General features: G+C 41.9%; 1 protein-coding gene across 1 annotated transcript in view; it reads right to left on the reverse strand.

The window, feature by feature from the left end:
- Positions 1-588: 588 nt before the first annotated feature.
- The window catches only part of LTK (leukocyte receptor tyrosine kinase), a 51210-nt gene continuing 33805 nt past the window's right edge, over positions 589-17993 (reverse strand). The window contains exons 16-29 of the mRNA XM_041403095.1: positions 17388-17570; positions 16775-16873; positions 16137-16289; positions 15279-15389; positions 14440-14626; positions 13659-13749; positions 12346-12410; positions 10185-10314; positions 8862-8959; positions 6500-6592; positions 5797-5898; positions 3732-3866; positions 3295-3385; positions 589-2669 (exon numbers count right to left, since the gene is read on the reverse strand). Coding sequence (XP_041259029.1) covers positions 1896-2669; positions 3295-3385; positions 3732-3866; positions 5797-5898; positions 6500-6592; positions 8862-8959; positions 10185-10314; positions 12346-12410; positions 13659-13749; positions 14440-14626; positions 15279-15389; positions 16137-16289; positions 16775-16873; positions 17388-17570 — 2312 coding nt within the window. The 3' untranslated portion in view covers positions 589-1895. The remainder of the gene's footprint in view (positions 2670-3294; positions 3386-3731; positions 3867-5796; positions 5899-6499; positions 6593-8861; positions 8960-10184; positions 10315-12345; positions 12411-13658; positions 13750-14439; positions 14627-15278; positions 15390-16136; positions 16290-16774; positions 16874-17387; positions 17571-17993) is intronic.

The following is a 17993-nucleotide window of genomic DNA, read 5'->3' on the forward strand; positions in this document are numbered from 1 at the left end:
TCCCACCCTCAAAGTAAACAAGTGTTTTTTCTCATACTCAGGTAGAATGTCCTATGTTTCAGTTTGTGCCTGTTGTCCCTTGTCCTGTTGCTGGGTACCACTGAATTGAGTCTGCTCCCATCCTCAACAGCTGCTCTCAAGATATTTGTATGCTCTGAATTGACATTGTATAAAACTGTCCATTCTAAAGTCAGAGGCCTAAAACTATACAAAGCGTGGAACAGATAGAAAGTCGGACCAATAAAGCATAAACCTGTGCTGAAGATGCCTTTCACTGAGGATGGATTGACTCTTCGCTCTGTGATTTTCTTTACCACAGTTCAGTAGTGTCCACCCTGACTGATGTAAAGGACAGGAAGTCAGTGGTCAAAGCAAGCCATCACCTGCTAGCCTGCACCTTCAGACTGTACAGCTGATCACTAAGCATAAAGCATACACCAGAGAACCTCTTGCCCTAGAAAGGAACTGGAGAAGTCTACAACTACACAACTTGATTACACACAAAGACAGCATGTAATTTGCCACTGTAGGTCACATTGTAGGTGTGACATTCAGGAGTGGTACAAGAACAGAATGCTTCCAGGACTATTCAGACTTAATCCAAATTATTTGCCTTTTCAGTCTCCTTATTTTGCGGCTTTAATCCATAAACATGAATTTAGATGCTAAACAACTGAAGAAAGCCTTAGAAATGAGCTGTCTTGGAAACAAATGACTACCTTTATAAGCAAGTCTGCACTTGCAAGGCAAGGAACAATTACCACCTGCTTAGCTGTGTGAAGCCAAGTCATGGCTTTAGCTTTCGCAAATGGTTGAGCTATTCTTTCCTGCAGAAAGAACGCCCTAAGTGGGGTTTGCATTAGATTTCTCTTCACAATTCCTTTCCTTTGCAGTACTTTCTACCTCAGAGTTTTAAAACCAAGAACCCCATCATATCAAATGCTAGATAGTTACCCAAGAACCTCAGCTAAGTTGTTACCAGCACAGCATAGAGAACTAATGCTGAATATCAAAGTACTTTCAAAAGTGAAGTTCATTTTAAGTAAAGTCCATTAAAAGATAAAGACAGTCCATTTCTCATCACACCATGCAGCTCACCCTTCCTTGAAAAACCACCTGCACCTTCAATGCCAGGAGCTGTGAGGAAAGCAACACCATGAGGCAAGAAGCACATTTTCTTCATTACTCAAAGGAATATTATCAGCTCCACCAGCTACTGCTTTTTTAATGGTAAATGTTGTCCTCTTCATTGCTTGTTTACAAAGCACATGCTCAAAGGAGCCTATTTTTTTTTTTTTCATTCTTCCTACTGCTTCCAATTTGAGCAACAGCTTCCACAAGGTCTACTAATAAAACAGATGCAAATGTGGCTGCTATTTTTTTTAACTTCCCTTATAGTGCATAAGCATGAGTAATTCACCAGGACTGTAAAAAGCTCTCTCTGTAAAAAGAATGTAGCAGCCTTTGCAAGTTGGTTGCTGCTGGCACAGCGCACATTTTTAGATTCTTGGTTCAGAAAGAAGCACAACCTGTGTTGGTCATTATTTCCATCCAAATACTGCAGCTAGATGGTAGGTCCATTTCTTTTCACCTGAGCACATTGAAAAGGAGTTTTTTCCTTAGGAACCGTATTCTGAATCAGACAAACAATGCCATTGTTCTCCACTTCTCAGCTGGTTCAGTGGGACACATTTGAAGGACAGAGATAGAAATGCAAGTGTCTTTAACGATGTGGGATCCAGCAGGTGGGATCCAGCAGGTAGACAGAGGAAGCAGAACATTGCTGATGTTGAAACTTCACCCATCTGATGGAACTAAAATGGAGGAAGTTAGTGAAACAGGAAGCAGTCCTTCCGGACACACAGATTCCCTGATCTTTGGAAGAAACATTTCTACTATACTGGAGTAACACTCAGGTCATCTGACAAAGACAGACCAGAGTCTCTCTCTCTTGATGTTTTCTCTTTTTTACAAAAAGGCTTATCATCTCTGTGCAGACTGGAGCTCCTTAGCACAGCTGCTCTGACCTCTGCCAAGGCTGATGGCTGGTGCTCGACACTATAGCACAGGTCATCATAAGCATAATTTACATTGCCACAGGGAAAAGTCTGCAGTTTCACCAGTTCAATCCCACTGATGTCCAGGTGAGGGCAGTTACTTTGACTTGGAGATGCTGGAGATGCCCGAGAGCTAGGAGAACTGCAATTCCCATCAAAGCCTGAATCTTCCCTCTCTGGATTTACTTGGAGCTTGGAGCTGGGGCTGAAGTGACAGATATTCTCTAGTACCCATGATCCATATGTTGGGTTCCAAAGATTTTTTGTTTTGTTTTTAAGTCTGTGAACAGATGGGTTGCTGAGCTCCAGCTTCTGGTTTGAGGCCTGCTGGAACCATGACCCACTGTTGAAATCACTGAGGCATGGCAGGCTGGGCCCTCGGACAGTCCGGTTGCTCAGGTTCTCCACCAGTAGCTCTTGTGGACATGGCACAAGTTTGTGCCCAGCAGGGTGGGATTCCAGTGTCTTAGGTGTTGTCTGAGGGGTGAGAGAAGGGCTTACCAGCAGTGGCACTATCCCACTGGAAATGTTTGGGCGCATGACCATACTCCCTTCATCCTCTGATGCAGGGCTACATTCCATGGGCAGTTCAGTGTTGATCACATCAGGGTCCTGCAAAAGCGAGACAAGAGTCTGATACACCTTCAGGGTGACTGTCACAGGTTTAAGCAATACTCCTGCACATCACGCAAGGTGCTATATTCCATCTGGACATCACATGCTGTTAAGACTTATATGCCTCCTTTCAGAAAAGGCTATGCTTCATCAAAATCAGTGACTAAGCTGGGGATCTGTAGTATAAAATTTTTCTTTTGAGAGGTTGGATCCAGACCTGTAGCTGTTCAATGCTACTGGATGATGAACTCACTGTGCCATTTCATTCCCCCTCTCCACTGCATGACTATTCAGCTGTGGCTTTTGAGCAACATTAGGCAAGGTCAGAATATGGACCTTGAGAGAGATCTAAATACCTTTCCATCACAAAATTAAGGACATTTGCAATTGAACAAGCTGAGAGCTAAAAGCACCCATTTGCACAGTGTATGCTCATTATGGCTGGGTGGAAGATGGAAGAGTGAGGGTGGACACTGGAAAAGAGCCAACAGTACCACCACACTAGTAGTGTAATTATATTAGTCTGCCAGTACCCTTCACTTGCTTTAGGGACTAAAGCTAATGCCTTTAGATAGTTGATAATGCATTCAATGGATTATCATCCACCTGGATACCAAAGTACCTGGGTGCAATACTTGATCCTTTCCAGGATGGTAGAGAAGTTTGGCCGATACTCTGGACTGTGCTGCCAGCACTGTGTCATGATCCGGTACCTTAAAGTTAAAAAAAAAAAAAAAATTGATCAAGATTATTTTGTATAAAGTGTTTCGGTGTGAAGTGATCAGTGGTCCAGGGACCACACTTGGTACATGGCTCAAAGGAGGAGTGCAAAAGTGGATCTGTAATTTCTATTTCCCTGGATCCTGTCTGACTGGGGAGCTGCTATTTAAAGCAAATCCTGTAGTGCTCTAAGCTGTATACAAGAGGCAGTACCTCAAGACATATTTAGCAATACCCACCTAACACAGGGGGCAATCACCATTCCCTGAGTAGAAGTGTCTTTGTCCACATTTTTGACACGTATTACACCTTGGCTTGTGAGAGTAAGGAAATACTTACACTGGCCCCGGACAGTTTTTTGGTGGATCCATTCTTCCTCCACTGGTGACAAATTCCAGCACTTCCTGATTGGTTTTGCAAGGGTAGGGCATGTAGCCTAGAGAGAAAATCTCCCAAAGCAGCACTCCAAAGGACCTGTGTCAGAAACCAGCCAACAATACCAATCAGGTTCCATTTGTGCTCCACAAACCTAGCTTGCAGCTGCGTAGGCAACACCACAGCAATGACCTTTCAAAGCTGCAGTCCAAAGACAGTAATAAGCAATTAGTGTGATTATGAGTCAATGTTTACATAAGAAGACACCCCAATCAATCAAAACCTTTGCTCAAGCTCCAAAACAAGTTTTGCAGAGGTTTCAAAATATTTAGTAACTCTGAAGGTGTTCTTTCTGCTGCATTCATTAGTAGTAGAGCAAGAAATGCCAAAGCGCCCTTGGCTGTGGATGGTCAAACTAAAAAGAACTGTTAGATCTGGCATGGACGTTTCTTGCCTTACTAGGGAAAACTTGAGATGTTTGTTTTGAGGAATACATTTGGTGCTGGTAACTTGGCTGCAGGTTGAACTCTGGCTGGCAGAAGCCCAAGGCAAGAAGCTGTGACCTGAAACCGACCCTCTGCAAAACGAGGGACGAGGACCTGTGGCATCGCCAGGTGACTGGACACTCAGAGACACAGCAGGAGCCAATGACTCCAGACTTTGGCACATTTAGATTGTGAGCGTATAAAAGCCCAGGGCTTCCTTTGTTTGGGGCCCCTCCTCAGAGGAAGGAGCTCAAGTCGTTCTTTTGTTATTGCATCTTGATTAAATTAAGTATCCCGACCTCTGAGGCCCTGCAATGGGAAACCTGGGGCCAAGCATGCAAGGAAACCTGGTCTGATTGTGAGTGTGGAGGGTGTAGCTGTGAAGGGGCCTCTACCCAGGTCAAGTGGTGCAAGTGTGATTTCTGGAGTGGCTCCTAAATGGTCAGACAGGGATCTTCAAATTTTTCCTTAATATTTGAATCAATGTTTCAGAACAAGATGCTCAAGTATAAAATCAAGGGAGAGACATCCAGTGAAACTGAAAGGCAGCAGCATTTCTGATATGGTTGTGCTTTTTTTACATCCACAGGTCAGATAGTCAGTGCCACTAGGAATTATGTATGACTTAGACACAAGGAAGTCAAGAGAATTCTGCCAGGACATCAGCAGAGTCAGAATTTTCAGTCACTTTTTGCTACAAAGGTCAAAGTAATTTCCAGTATATGCACGCTACTTATAATAGCCTATCACAGGAACTGTGGCACTTTCCTTCAAAATATTTAGTGCTGGCTGCTCACAGTTAGGCGCTGATAAGCAATCCTTGTCTTCCGGCATCGCTAACAACTTCAGGAAACTGGGTCAGTGTGGCATTTGAGGGAATGCCTCAGTACAGCATATTGAAGGATCTGCTGTACAGAGAAAGAAGTGTTCTTGAGCAACTGGAAAGCTTCCATACCCCAGCACCTGTGCATGAATGTGCTACTGTTGAGGGGGTGCTAATTTTAAAGAAAGCTCAAGTTGTATGAGAAATCAGTATATAAATATTTTTTCCTCAGCAACCAGCAAGGACTTCTGATTAAACCTGCTGTCATTTTATGTGCAACAAGAAAAAAATACACAAGAAAGTGATCCTGGGTGGTACAGAGAGAGTAATTTACAAGGGATATAAACAGACCCTGTCACTGATGGAAACTGGAAGCTTCTGAAGGCTGAGGGACATATTTGATGATATTTGTCTCGATTTTTAACTGAGACTTTCTAAGAATCTAATCTGCTATTGCCTTTTACTTCTTGATTGGCTTTTTGTGATATTCTCCTTTTATGAATAGCATATTTTTATTACCTCTATTTACATTTGACATTTAAATCTTCTTCTAGATTCTTTAGCCATACTTCTACTGAATGCATGGGAAGACTTCTTGTATTTTTCTGGGCAATTCTGACTTTTTTAAGGTTACTGTTGGGCACACTTTTTTTTTTCTTGACCAGTACATTTCTTGATGCTTTTCAGTAGGTAGAAGAAGTAATTAAAATACGTTTATTACCAGGTATCAGTCTTGGAGGTGAAAATGCCCTCTAGAAAAGCTTCTGGTGGCATCCACTTGACAGGAAGCATGGCTCTTCCTCCCTTGCGGTAGTAACTTGCTCTGGGAAAGATGAAATACACAGAGAACGTCACACAGCCTGAAAGGGCTTTGATACAGAAAAGATCTTATCACCACAGTAACAGCAGCTGGGGATTGCAAGTAACAGTGGGGGCCAAGTCAGAAAATGGAAAAGTCATCAACACAAATAGTGCATTGAAGCAGGATTTTATATCCTCTTTGCAACTGAGATGGAAACCAAGGATGTTCTTTTGCACAGCTAAAGACATCAAACTTGCCAATGCTTTGCACAGGGTGCAGCAAGCCTTCTTGACATCATCAAGTGATAATTATGTTTGCTGGGGGTTTTTAATTTTAATTTCAATTTAAGATTATTTATGATCAAATAGGTAATCAATTTGCCTATGCTTGGTTTAGTGTCTGCAAATGTTTGTAGTTTCCTGGGACCATAGTTGAAGTGGATTTGTTCATAAGTGTAGATCTGTTAATTTACAGTCTGTTAACACAAGTTAGTTAACTGCTCATCAAATTCAGACCCCTAATGGATGAGTCCACTGCTTCATATATCATGAAACAATTCAAACCTGTCAAAATTATACAGATTACTGAGTTACTCACAGAACTGAAATTGCCCTTCACTTACCTGTAAATATCCCTGGCCATTCCAAAGTCACCAATTTTGGCTATTCGTCCTGCTCCAGTACAGGTCAAAAGGCAATTCCTTGCAGCTATATCTCTTTAAAAAAAAAAACAAAACCTAATTCTAAACTCTTTAGTTAAAGGAATAAAGAAAAAGTATTAGACCCAGTCCTGCAAATCTTACTTGAGTGATCTTTAAATAAATGTGAAAAGCCCTGTTAAAATACAAAAGAATTCCAGTTACATTATCATTTTTGTTAACCACAATTCTTAAACTGTATTTGAATTGTATCTTCTACCCAGCATCTGCCAAGCTTTCCCCATTCACACCTTTTTTCACTAAGACAGAAAACAGCATCTGTATCAGAAGAGGAACAGACCTAACCTCTTTTGCTTCAACCACATTATGACAGATTTCTTTCTTTCTCTAATTTTTTTTTTTTTTTTGAGGGACATATCAGCAGTATCCTCTTCAGTTACAGATGTGATGCTGTTGGACAGTCTTAGTAAACTGCTTGAAAAGTCATGTAGAACCAGATTTGGTACTCTGTTGCTTTGTTACTTTTGGATGTCTCCCATGGAATCAAAGCTCCATATGGAAGCAGCTGTTAGCTGGGTGCAAGTTTAGCTTGTGAGAAATGGAAGTGATACCTTTGTGGCCAAGGCTAAAATATTTCTGTTAATTTTAAACATGCATTCTGAAAAGAAAGTCATTAGAATCCTAGGACTGTGGGGGTCCTGTTGACTGCCAAGAAAAATAAGCTCCTTGAACAACTCACATGTTTATTTCCACTGCCAACCTCGAAAAGTCTCTGAGGATTTGGAAGTCAGGTTCAACTTTCTCTTCTATTATCACCTGTGACTCCTAGATGACAATTCCTGCCCTATAGAAGCCTCTCTACAACCCCACTACAATGTTTTACCCCTAGGATTCCTAACATCTGGAATGAAAGCCTTCTTTGTTTCCCAACCACTCTAAGCAATGCTGACATCACTAACAAATATTAATAAAAAACCTGAGGGAAATTCCTTGTGTTCAGATTTATTGAATTGTTGGCTAAGACAAAATGAATCCATTCCCAGGTCACTTATATTAGAGATCTAACAGTGCAAAGATTGACCCAGAGTTCTGGTTTTTTTTAAAGTCACACGCTCCTGCTACTATTGCAGTAAGGATTGTAAAATATAATGCTGTAGTGATTAACTCAGAGGTTTCCAATTACAATACTGATCCTCTCATGTAGTTATTAAGAGCCACAACCTGTTGCACATTCTTACTGCTCTTTTTTAATGACAGAAATCTCTAACCCTTTTCCACCAGAACTTCCTTATTGTTGCAATATAAACAGCATAAAACTGTTTCAGATATTCTAATCATAAAGCCATATAACATATTCCCATATCTCAACCTCCTGGCTTTTTGCTCCAACGGCTGTTTGCCTTTGTTTCCCTGGATTTCTCCAGCCCCTGCCCACTGTTTCCCATCTCTGTGCAGCCTCACACGTGCTGCACATGTGGGTGAGTCGGTTTCCTGCCTGCACAGCTCCACCTTGGTTTAGTTAGAGCCTGTATGACCCTCTGGTGTGCAAGGGCTCTCTCTCTCCTTTACACACAAGCACTGAACACAGCATGCACTTCACAGTAAGGAATCCAGCTGCCCACTATGCCTAGGAACATTATGAGCTGAAACTATTCTAAACCAAAAATTTTTAAAATTTTTAAAAGGGTACATATGACCTTTATCCCTTCTATAATAATGTCTTACTTGAAGCATGTTATATCAACATTTTTGCTCAACAAATGAGCAAAAAGGAATTTGAAGAAACAAATATGGGCATCCTGAGACCATGCAAGCAGGTCAGACACTGCGCTGAGAAGGAAGCCTGAGATGTGTTTTTATCTCCTGTCATCCTTGCTCTACCCTTCTCTAGTCTTTGGCTCCAATATTATGGACTGTCCTGTGCTGGTGGGATAGGGAAAGCCTTTAAGTCAAGATAGGGAGATGAGAAAAGAAATAAATAACTTATTGTTTGTCAGGCAGCACAGAGTGACACTACCATCTAGTGGACGACAGGGCTAATCGCAACTGTCTTTACATTGCAGGCACCTGAAAATTAGTACCTAAGCCCTCTCACTTGGAACAGAACATTGCCTGCCCTCCCTCCAGGACTGCGAAGAGCAGTGCGGTGCCTAACTCCTAAAAATCCCCAGGGACAACCACCTGGTCATCTGAGCACAAGCCTGTATTGGTAGAGGAAATAATCTGTCTCCCCTGCAGAAATAAGTCCTGTCTAATCCACTGCAAATAGAAAGTGTATGAGCCTGATGGGCTTTGAGACACATTAGAAGAGACTGTTTCTCCTCACCTGTGGATGAAATGATTCTCTTCCAGATATTTACAGCCGCAGGCAATATCCCTAGCTATGTTCAGCAGGTCCTGCATTGTTAGTGTGGATGGCTGATTCTGGAAAAGGACATAAAATGGTAAGGGAAGGATAGTGAAGGAGAAGAATATCTATTCAGGCAGGGTATAGTCAGAGAAGGACAGAAGAAGAGAGAGACATACATACAGAATGGGGGAAGGGTTAAATGAGTCAGGAGCAAAGAGGAACATAAAGTAGATCAAAGCAAAGAATTAGAAAATGAGTAAATTCTTGTTTAATCCCAAAAATTTTCAGGAGATTTCACCTCCCTTGAGCACTGCACATGAGTGCAATCTGGCAAGAGATTTATGGCCTGGTGTGAATAGCCTGTTAAAGGGGGTGGGAGAGAACTATTCCCTACTGTGTTACATGAAATCAAAAGACAAGCAGGTTTAAAAGGTGAGACAGAAGAGAATAAAAAAGCACCTAATTTAAAGAGTGAGTCAATAAATTATGAACAGAAATTAGTGCATGAACAGGAGAGAGAGAGAGAGAGAGAAAGTAAAAATGCACAAGTGCACATCTTTACACCAACATCAGCATTCATCAGCTTGTCTGTACCTGGTAGAAGAACAGTGATTATGCTCAGGAGCAGTATGCAAAAAAGGGATGCTTTACTACAGGACTCCAGGACTGATACTAACCCTTCACCATGTGCACTTCCCTAAGACCAATAAAGAAAACTACTTCCAGGAGCCCTGCTTATTTTCACCCCCTTTACATAGTTCTCCATAGGGAAATTTTTGTCAGTTTTTCTCTAGGAACTTCTTTATTGCTTTCAGGAAGGGTGAAGAGAAATTACTACACTGCTAATCAGAGTCTGAGATATATCAAATAAATTAGGCTCAGCTCTTCAACTGGTATAAATTTGTACCTCTCTATATGGTGCCGATGCACACCTGCTGAGGACTTAGTGCTATGAATTCTGATTATAACTTTATCTCCTCATGTGCCATCACAGTACACAGAAAACAAAGCAGGTATTGAAAAAAGGAAGACCAATTATTTATAGTCAAATTGACAGAGAAGTCTAGAATGGCAGGACAGGATTTTGACTCCTAAGTTACTGGAGTTTCTTGCCATGCTTTGATTTTGTCTCACTGACACCTGCTTGCATCAAGCAAACAGACACTGGTATCCAGAAGTCTGTGGGAGCTGGGACACACACACAGCCTAGCTTGGCTTCAGTGCTTTTGTCCAGTTGATAAAAACATAAAAGCAGTCATACTAAAATCAACCACAAGCCTCAGAGGGAAGCTCTCTCACCATCCTGGGTCGGTTCTGTCGAAGGAAGCTCTTCATGTCTCCTCCAGCCATGAGCTCCAGCAGAATGAAGCGAGGCAGTGTCTGTAGGCTGACACCAATGCACTGTACAATATTTTGGTGATTGAACTTACTGAAAGCCAAGGTCAAACAGCACATGGAAGAGAAACACAGCATTAGTACCTGGCCAACATCCATCCATTCTCATTCTGCCTTGAGATTTGATAATCTGGACTGAAGCAGGTCCTGATGCGGTTATCGAAACATCTTCAGCCATATCAAAATGCCTCTCTGGTTATGACAGCCCCAAGAGCAGGGTTATGCCTGGCTTTGCCCATGAAAAGCCTTCAAAAGAAGGTATGAAAAGCTGAAAGCAAAGCAGAGTCTTCTGTCTGCGAAGACAGAATTTCATGGACACACTGACTGAAAGACGAGAGTGACATGAGAGGGATAAGAAAGTTAAGCATGAAAATTTCATTGGCATTTGTGATACAAAGTCCTGGCTGGAAGGAATTTTAATTTAGCACTGGTTATTTTAGACATAGTGCTGTCTAGTTTGGGGGACTCAGTTCAATGTTTAGTCTGCCAGAGGGAGACTAAACCACTAATACCTACTGCAGCAGCTGCTTATGTGATTCTGCTTTTTATAAAAGGAAGCTGAGCTTGTCACGAAGCACAGTAAGACTCAGTCATTAGACAGCAGTATCTTCCCTTAGATAATGATTACCTGGATAATAAAGGAACTAAAAATAGAAAGGAAGTTGGGGAAGATAAAAAGTCTTGCTACTAAGTGAATCAAGGCACTCCTTAATTGATTAAAATTGCTCTTTAAAAAAAACACATCAATGTTACCTCCTGTTCAGCTACCAAATTTCTTGCAGACTGTAGGGAGTGGCACTATGTCATGAGATTCATGATTTAATAGCAGAAATACCAGCACCTAAGTATGAGCTGGGCCAGACAATGAAAAGAGGAACTTCACATTGCACAAATTCAAAATATATAAATTCCAAGTACTTACAATTAACCTTGACTGTGCTACTATTTAAAAGTCATCCATGATCCTACTATTGTTTTCAGATTATGGATTTCTGTTAATAAAGTAAATTCTAAGGCTGGAATACCTAAAGTACAGGTGGTAATAGGAATGGCTGTCTGTTATCTTTTCCAAGAAGATTTTATAGATCTTATAATTCACTGTCAGAGGGTCATGCACATAGGACGTTATAGAGGTTCTGTCAAGCTTGCAAAGACATCAAATCAAATGCAGAACATGTTTGTACAAAAATGTTGTACCTTCTTACTCCTTTGAACAGGATCAGCAGAACCAATCAAGCAAAGTTTTTGTTAAACTGTAATGATTTTTGGGTGGGATAGAGTTAATTTTCCTCACAGTAGCTCATATGGTGCTATGTTTTGTATTTGTGATCAAAACAGTGTTGATAACAGATTGATATTTTAGCTACTGCTGAGCAGTGCTTACACAGCATTAAGGTTTTACACACACACACACACACACACACACACACACACACACACACACACACACACCTCCCCCGCAGCGACAAGGCTGTGAGGACGAGAGGTTGTGAGAGGACACAGCCAGGACAGCTGGCTCCAACTGACCAAAGGGACATCCAGAGAGCCATACTGTATAGTGTCATGCTCAGCTATAAAAGCTGGGGAAAGGAGGAGGAGGGGAAAGGGTCAATCAGAGTTTGGCATTTGCCTTCCCAAGAAGTTGCTGTGCATGATGGAGTCCTGCTTTCCTGGGATGGCTGAATGCATGCCTGCTCACGGGAAGTAGGGAATGAATTCTTCAATGCTTCTTGGTTTGCTCACACAGGTTTTGCTTTACCTATTAAACTGTTTTTATCTCAACCATGAGCTTTCTTGTCCTTCTGATTCTCTTCTCCATCCCTCTGCTGTGTGCAGCCAAGTTGCCTACTGGTGTTAAAGCACCAGAAACAGGCAACAAAAGAACCTCAGTTATCTTGTTTGAGATAAACGAGTAGTACCTCATATGCTACTAAAATGCCATCTGGTGAAAAATAAGACTGAACTTATTTTCTGAACACAGGCAAGGGAATAAATGATTCTATGATAACCTGCATTACTCTTTTTCTCCCTGCCCACTATCATTAAAAAGCCCCTTAAACTATACCTGATAATCAATGCTTCCATCAGGAAATCCATCTCATCCTGCTCAGAGCAGACTTCTGGCAGGGTCTGTTGAGAAATAAAGGCAGTGAGGGCCATCCCATCACAGAATTGAGAATATTTGTGTGACCACCAGAGAAAAAAGGAAAAAAAAGAATGAGCATGTAACATGTAAATCACCTCAAGAACATAAGAGCAGGGGCTCGTCCTTTCAGTGCCCAGTTTATTGCACTGCATGTGACCCAACTGTTAGTTAAAGTCAGGATAGGAAACAGCGACCTACTTCAAATTTTTTTTGTGTGTGTGTGTGAATTGAACTCCATGCACAATTCTGGAACAAAAATATCTTCAGGTGCACGTCAAGAAAAATATTAGATGGGGACATTCAGACCTAGAAAGGTTTTTTGAATGACAATTGTTATTTATTCTCCCCTTTCTTTGTGTCCACATTGTAGCACATGCTTGCATGTCATATGACACGCACAGCCGCTTGATTTAAATATTTGTGTCACATGCCCCTGTAGCTTCCTTTCCTGCCAGCAGATTTGGACATCTTCTGCTGATACAGATGAACTGGATTACCACAAATGAATGACATGCTGCTCTCCTTCTGCTTGCCACTGTGCTCTGGTGCTTCTTCCATTCTGGATAGTGAAACTGAGTTGTACAGTTCCAACTGCTAATTAGTGTCCTGGGTTTTCACCCACATTTGTACAGTGGCACAGAGAAGTTCATGACATGAAAGACAGGATGAATAACAGTAGAACTTTTTTTAATTAATGAAGGCTATGTTCTTGACCAGAACTCAGAGAAGCAGATTTGTTTCTCTGAGTCACAAGCTTATAAAATAACTGAAGCAGAATATGAGCATCCTTAACTTCAGGGCTGAGTAATTGACAAATCCTGATGCAACAGCAGCAATTTCAGAGAAAACCAGCCTATTTTCCTTGCCATTAATGACAGAGAAATTATTGTGAAATTGCAATATATATTCACAACAGCATCCTTAACACTGTGCAATATCAAAAGACTACCAGAAAACGTCACATACAGTAGAAAAGCACTACTCTCAGTATAAAGGGAAGTAATTGAGAAACAACACAGATTTTTTTTAATACATCATGTGGAAAAACTTGTGAGAAAACACTCAAATCAAAACTGATAATACCTGGATGCAGCAATGTGTCCAAGCCTGAATCACTCAGGAGCATATGCCATTATACATGTGATACACGTGCATTTCCAGCTGGAATAATTATAAGATAACATGGCTCTTGTGGGTAATTATTGCTGTAGAAGAAATTTGTGGGTACTGACCTTGATAGCCACTTGTAGAGGGTTGGGGTCCCCTGCAATGCCTACCACAGTTCCCTCATAAACCTCACCAAATGCACCATGTCCTAGTGCCCTGCAAGAAAAGAAGAGGGGGAACAGATGTTTTATGTCCTTGGATCCAGAGCTGGCCAAGCTCTTCTATTCATTCAGTCCAATACAAATCAGAAAGAGAGTTTTGATTTCATGTCAAAGCTTCTGAAAGTAGCTTATCAGTACTTTCTGTCACTATCACTAAAAAAGGGAGGTTAGATCCTTGATGGTTCTGAACAAAAAAGTAGGCCTGCTCAATCCTAGGGTATATCACCACATACGGCAAAAGAAAGACAAGAAAAATTGAGAGCGATGGAATAAGGTGGCTGCAGACTGATGTCTTCAGGAGATTGTATAAGACATAAGAATGATCAAATTGTTCCTTCTAAAGTTTATATAACTTTTATCAGTATCATCTGGATGATGAAGAGCAGCCTAACAAGTGACAGGAAATTTCCTTGTGATAGGAAATTCTGAAATAGACACCCTGCTATAGATTTGGTAGGGAGCTACTGCCAGGAAGCAAGAGCAATAACAGCACAATCACAGTAGAGGTGAGATACCTATGTGTGGGAACATGGAACAGGAGACTCACGATCTTACACTTCTGCTTGAGAACTTTATGGAATCTAATTATCTTAGAGAACGTAGCTAGCATCACATCTGTTGTATTTTGGCTGACTTGGACTGGGTGCTTTGCAGTTAGCCAAAGAGGTGGGCCTTGTTTTCTCACCGAAGCAGAGAGATGTTCTTCCGTGGGATCTCCTTCAGCTCGCTCAGAGTGGCAGCCTTCCCTGCAAAGCAGTAGTTGGGGTTGTAATCGGTCATGATGACAGATGTGCGAATTTTGCTCAGTTTATATTCTGGGCTCTGCAGTCGTGCTCTGGATCCTTCCAGCTGCTGCTTCTTCAGGTGATAAACTGCGGATGGAGAGTTGAATAAAAATGCACAAACCAGATCTATAACCAGACAGAAGAGATAATGCTGGCCACACAGAACAGAACGCACCAGTCCCATAATTATAAATGGTCCAGAAACATCTCTGGCTTGCTGTATCACGCTCTTCTTCACAGTCTTCAGTGATTTAGTACTGGATATGTAAACAGTGTTATTCCTGCAAACACCTAATCACCTGGGAACAGCTCGGATTTCCTATGCTGCTTTGTGCATTGGCTGAGCGAGAGTGCTCCACAAGACATCTTGCTGACATCAAGTCCCAAAAAGCAAACCATCTCCTTGAATGAATTATATATTTAATTACAGATTGTGATTTCATCTGCTATTACAGTGGCTGCTACAGAAACACCTGCTAAGAAGGCTTCCCTAACTTTTATTATCTGGCAAATACTGGGGAAGAGCAGTCCTTGCCCTTTCGGACTATGCTTGTGCCTAACTGTGGGTGGTGATATTTCCTATCATTTCTTTTTCCCTGTTCCTCCAATCCACTTGGGAGACCACAACTCTTTGGCTCCAAGTATTGAAAGCACTGACACGTGTCCAGGTGGTCTCCTTTTGTCTAATTTAGCTGGAAAAAGCCAGGTCAAAGGGTGATAAGAAGTAAGTGTATCTTACTGATAGACAGGCTGCCACAAGTGAGGATCATTCCAAGCACCACAATCACAGACACCACAGCTAAGAGGAGAGGGAGAGGCAGCTGTCGCTCTGGTATAGGACCCTGGGGCACTGGAAGAATAAAAACAGGGCTGCATTAATCAGAAAGCAACAAGAGCTATTGTAAAACATCCCTCTGATGGTTGCTTATATTGCAGAAAACAGTACAGAGATCATGGTCAGAGCATCTCATAAAAATTACTACAAATCCCTCTATAGCCCTGAAGGTTGAAAAAGTACCTAAATAACTTAAAAATCATTGTGAAGATAGAACACAAGCTGATAAAACATAGATTTCTTATCTATTCTTCATTTTTCTATAAATGGGTAATATCACTACTCATAAATTGAAAATGTCTACAGTCTTGATGTTTTGGAGCTCCAAGAGACTGTGAAAGGAAATAAGTGTGAGTACAAGGCATCAGCTGACAGGCACAGTGGGAAACTGCTGTGGAAGGAAGCAATTTGTGGATTAAATAACTCAGCAGTAGGTGGTACGTTATCCTGGAGAGGTATTTATGCTTAAATATCTGATACGCTGAGCCCATTCAGGAAATTCACACCACGTCTCTTTACAGATATTTTACCTCCTGCCTAACCCAAATGTGAATGTTGGAGATAGTGGCAGAGATGCAGCTCAGCATGTAAGCAAAGGTCAGCAGGAATTTTCAGTCTTATGTTTGACTGACATTTCTCACAACACCTTGTCCACTGGACCCACTAGCTGTAACTCAGGAATTAAACATCAAAAAAGCCAGAAGGAGATATGATATAAAGAACAGAGGTGTTATCCAGTGAGGCTAAAGCTTCTTAACTTACCAGTGCAGGTGACATTGTCGTTGGCCAGCACAGCCCCCATCTCACACTGGCACACTGGCAGGTTGGTGTCAGGGTCCCGCTTGCAGTTGTCTGAGTGGCAGTGGCTGCAGTTAAGATAGATCTGAACCTCCACCTCACCATGACTCTCCATGGCTGAACAAGGAATCAGACACAACATGTGGGCTTAGTTCAGTTTTTCCTATCTTGTTCCAGTAAGGTAAAAAAAAACAACAGAACAAAACCCAGCAGGTACCTACAACTTCTCTCCTCCTCTGCAGGAGAGCAGATAGTCCAACACAGTGTGGACATGTCAGAAGCCTGATGGGGATCAGTAGGGAAGAAGATATTTGGTTCCTTAAGCAAACAGAGAAGCCTTGAAGTGAATTGACCTGGAAAAGTCGGGGACTGAGGATGTGCGGTTGAACCTGATGACTGGTGTCTCTCCTGGTTTAGAGATTCAGAGAAAAAAGAGCACTATGGAAATACTTAAAGAAATGACCACAGCTAAAGATCTGACCTGCAGTGTGAAATAAGCTTTAATGAAATGAACAGAAAACAAAGACAGAAGAGGGAGGAAGAAAGCGGAAATAGAGAGGAAAAAGGAGAAAGAAAAGTAATTAATAAGAACCATATTGTACCTGCCAAGGGATGCAAGAAGATCTCTCCTATGGGGTTCACAAAAGAGATGCCATCCTGGCCACCAGCTGTGAGTTCATCACTATCAGAGGCATGTCCCCCTGGAGAGAGAAAAGTATGGCTAGTTGATCAGTGCTGCATGCTGCAAAAAATATGATGCCTCTGAAGGGTTGCATTCATTCGCATTATCACCTAGGGTTACTCTGCAACCTTCCAGTGATATTGGATAGTACAATGTCAAACCCTCACTTGACCCAGCCACTACCAAGGTTACTGAAGTGACTTCATCTAATGTAGGTTTCTCAGTTCAGCAAGGTAAAAATGTATTTGTTTCAAACAGAAAAAAAATTGGAACATTTCCCGCAGATAACTTGCGAATGGGTGAAGGGGTGATTCATCACACCTTCCAAATATTAAATCACATAGGAACACTTGATTTCCCCAGTTATGGAGAGATGGTGGAGAGCAGGGTGGGTTTCATGCTGTTCAGCTTGAAGTATCTGTGCCTCACCTCCTGCAGTCGTGCACCTCTGCACTAATAGCACTCTCCCTGACCTGCAGGTGCTCTGAAGGGCACAAAATTAGTCACCATGGCTATTGCCCCAGCAGGCTTACCTCTGTACCCTCCGCCTCCTCCCCCAGAAGTACAAGCTCCTCCTCCTCCACCAAAACCACCAGAGGTGGTCCATTGGAGCTTGGCTAGTGCTTGGGGACAAGCTTGACCTCCTTCTCCACCTTCCAGAAGGGACTTCCCAGCCTGAGGAAGCAGACTCTCATCTTGCCAGCCACCACCTCCACCTTCAGTCAGAGAGTGAGAAAAGAAAACAAGAACAGGTGAGAGAAGCACAAGCAGAGATGCTTTGTAGAGAGACAGAGATGAGTCCTTATTAATTTCTTAAGTTCAAGGTAAATTTTCTTTAAGTTTAAAAGAATATACAAACAAGCTCCTTGCTGCCATGAGCAATAACAAACCAGGAAATCTAATGCACAGCCTGTGGTATGTGCTGCATAAGCCAACACCTCAGCACCAGTTTCTTGTGGTGTTAAGAAAATAAGGAGCCTACCACTCCCCTTCACGATAACTGGTTAGGGCAGTCAACCATGTAATATGCTGAGTTTCTCAGGGAAATAAAAATAAATTGGATTTCTACGTCTCTCTTTAGTGGCCTCTTTGTAAGCCTACTACAGCAGGACATGGACAACCAGCAGATTTTTTATTTA

This window comes from Onychostruthus taczanowskii, unplaced genomic scaffold, assembly GCF_017590055.1.
Source record: "Onychostruthus taczanowskii isolate IOZ18803 unplaced genomic scaffold, ASM1759005v1 scaffold1, whole genome shotgun sequence".
Classification (NCBI taxonomy): Eukaryota; Metazoa; Chordata; class Aves; order Passeriformes; family Passeridae; genus Onychostruthus; species Onychostruthus taczanowskii.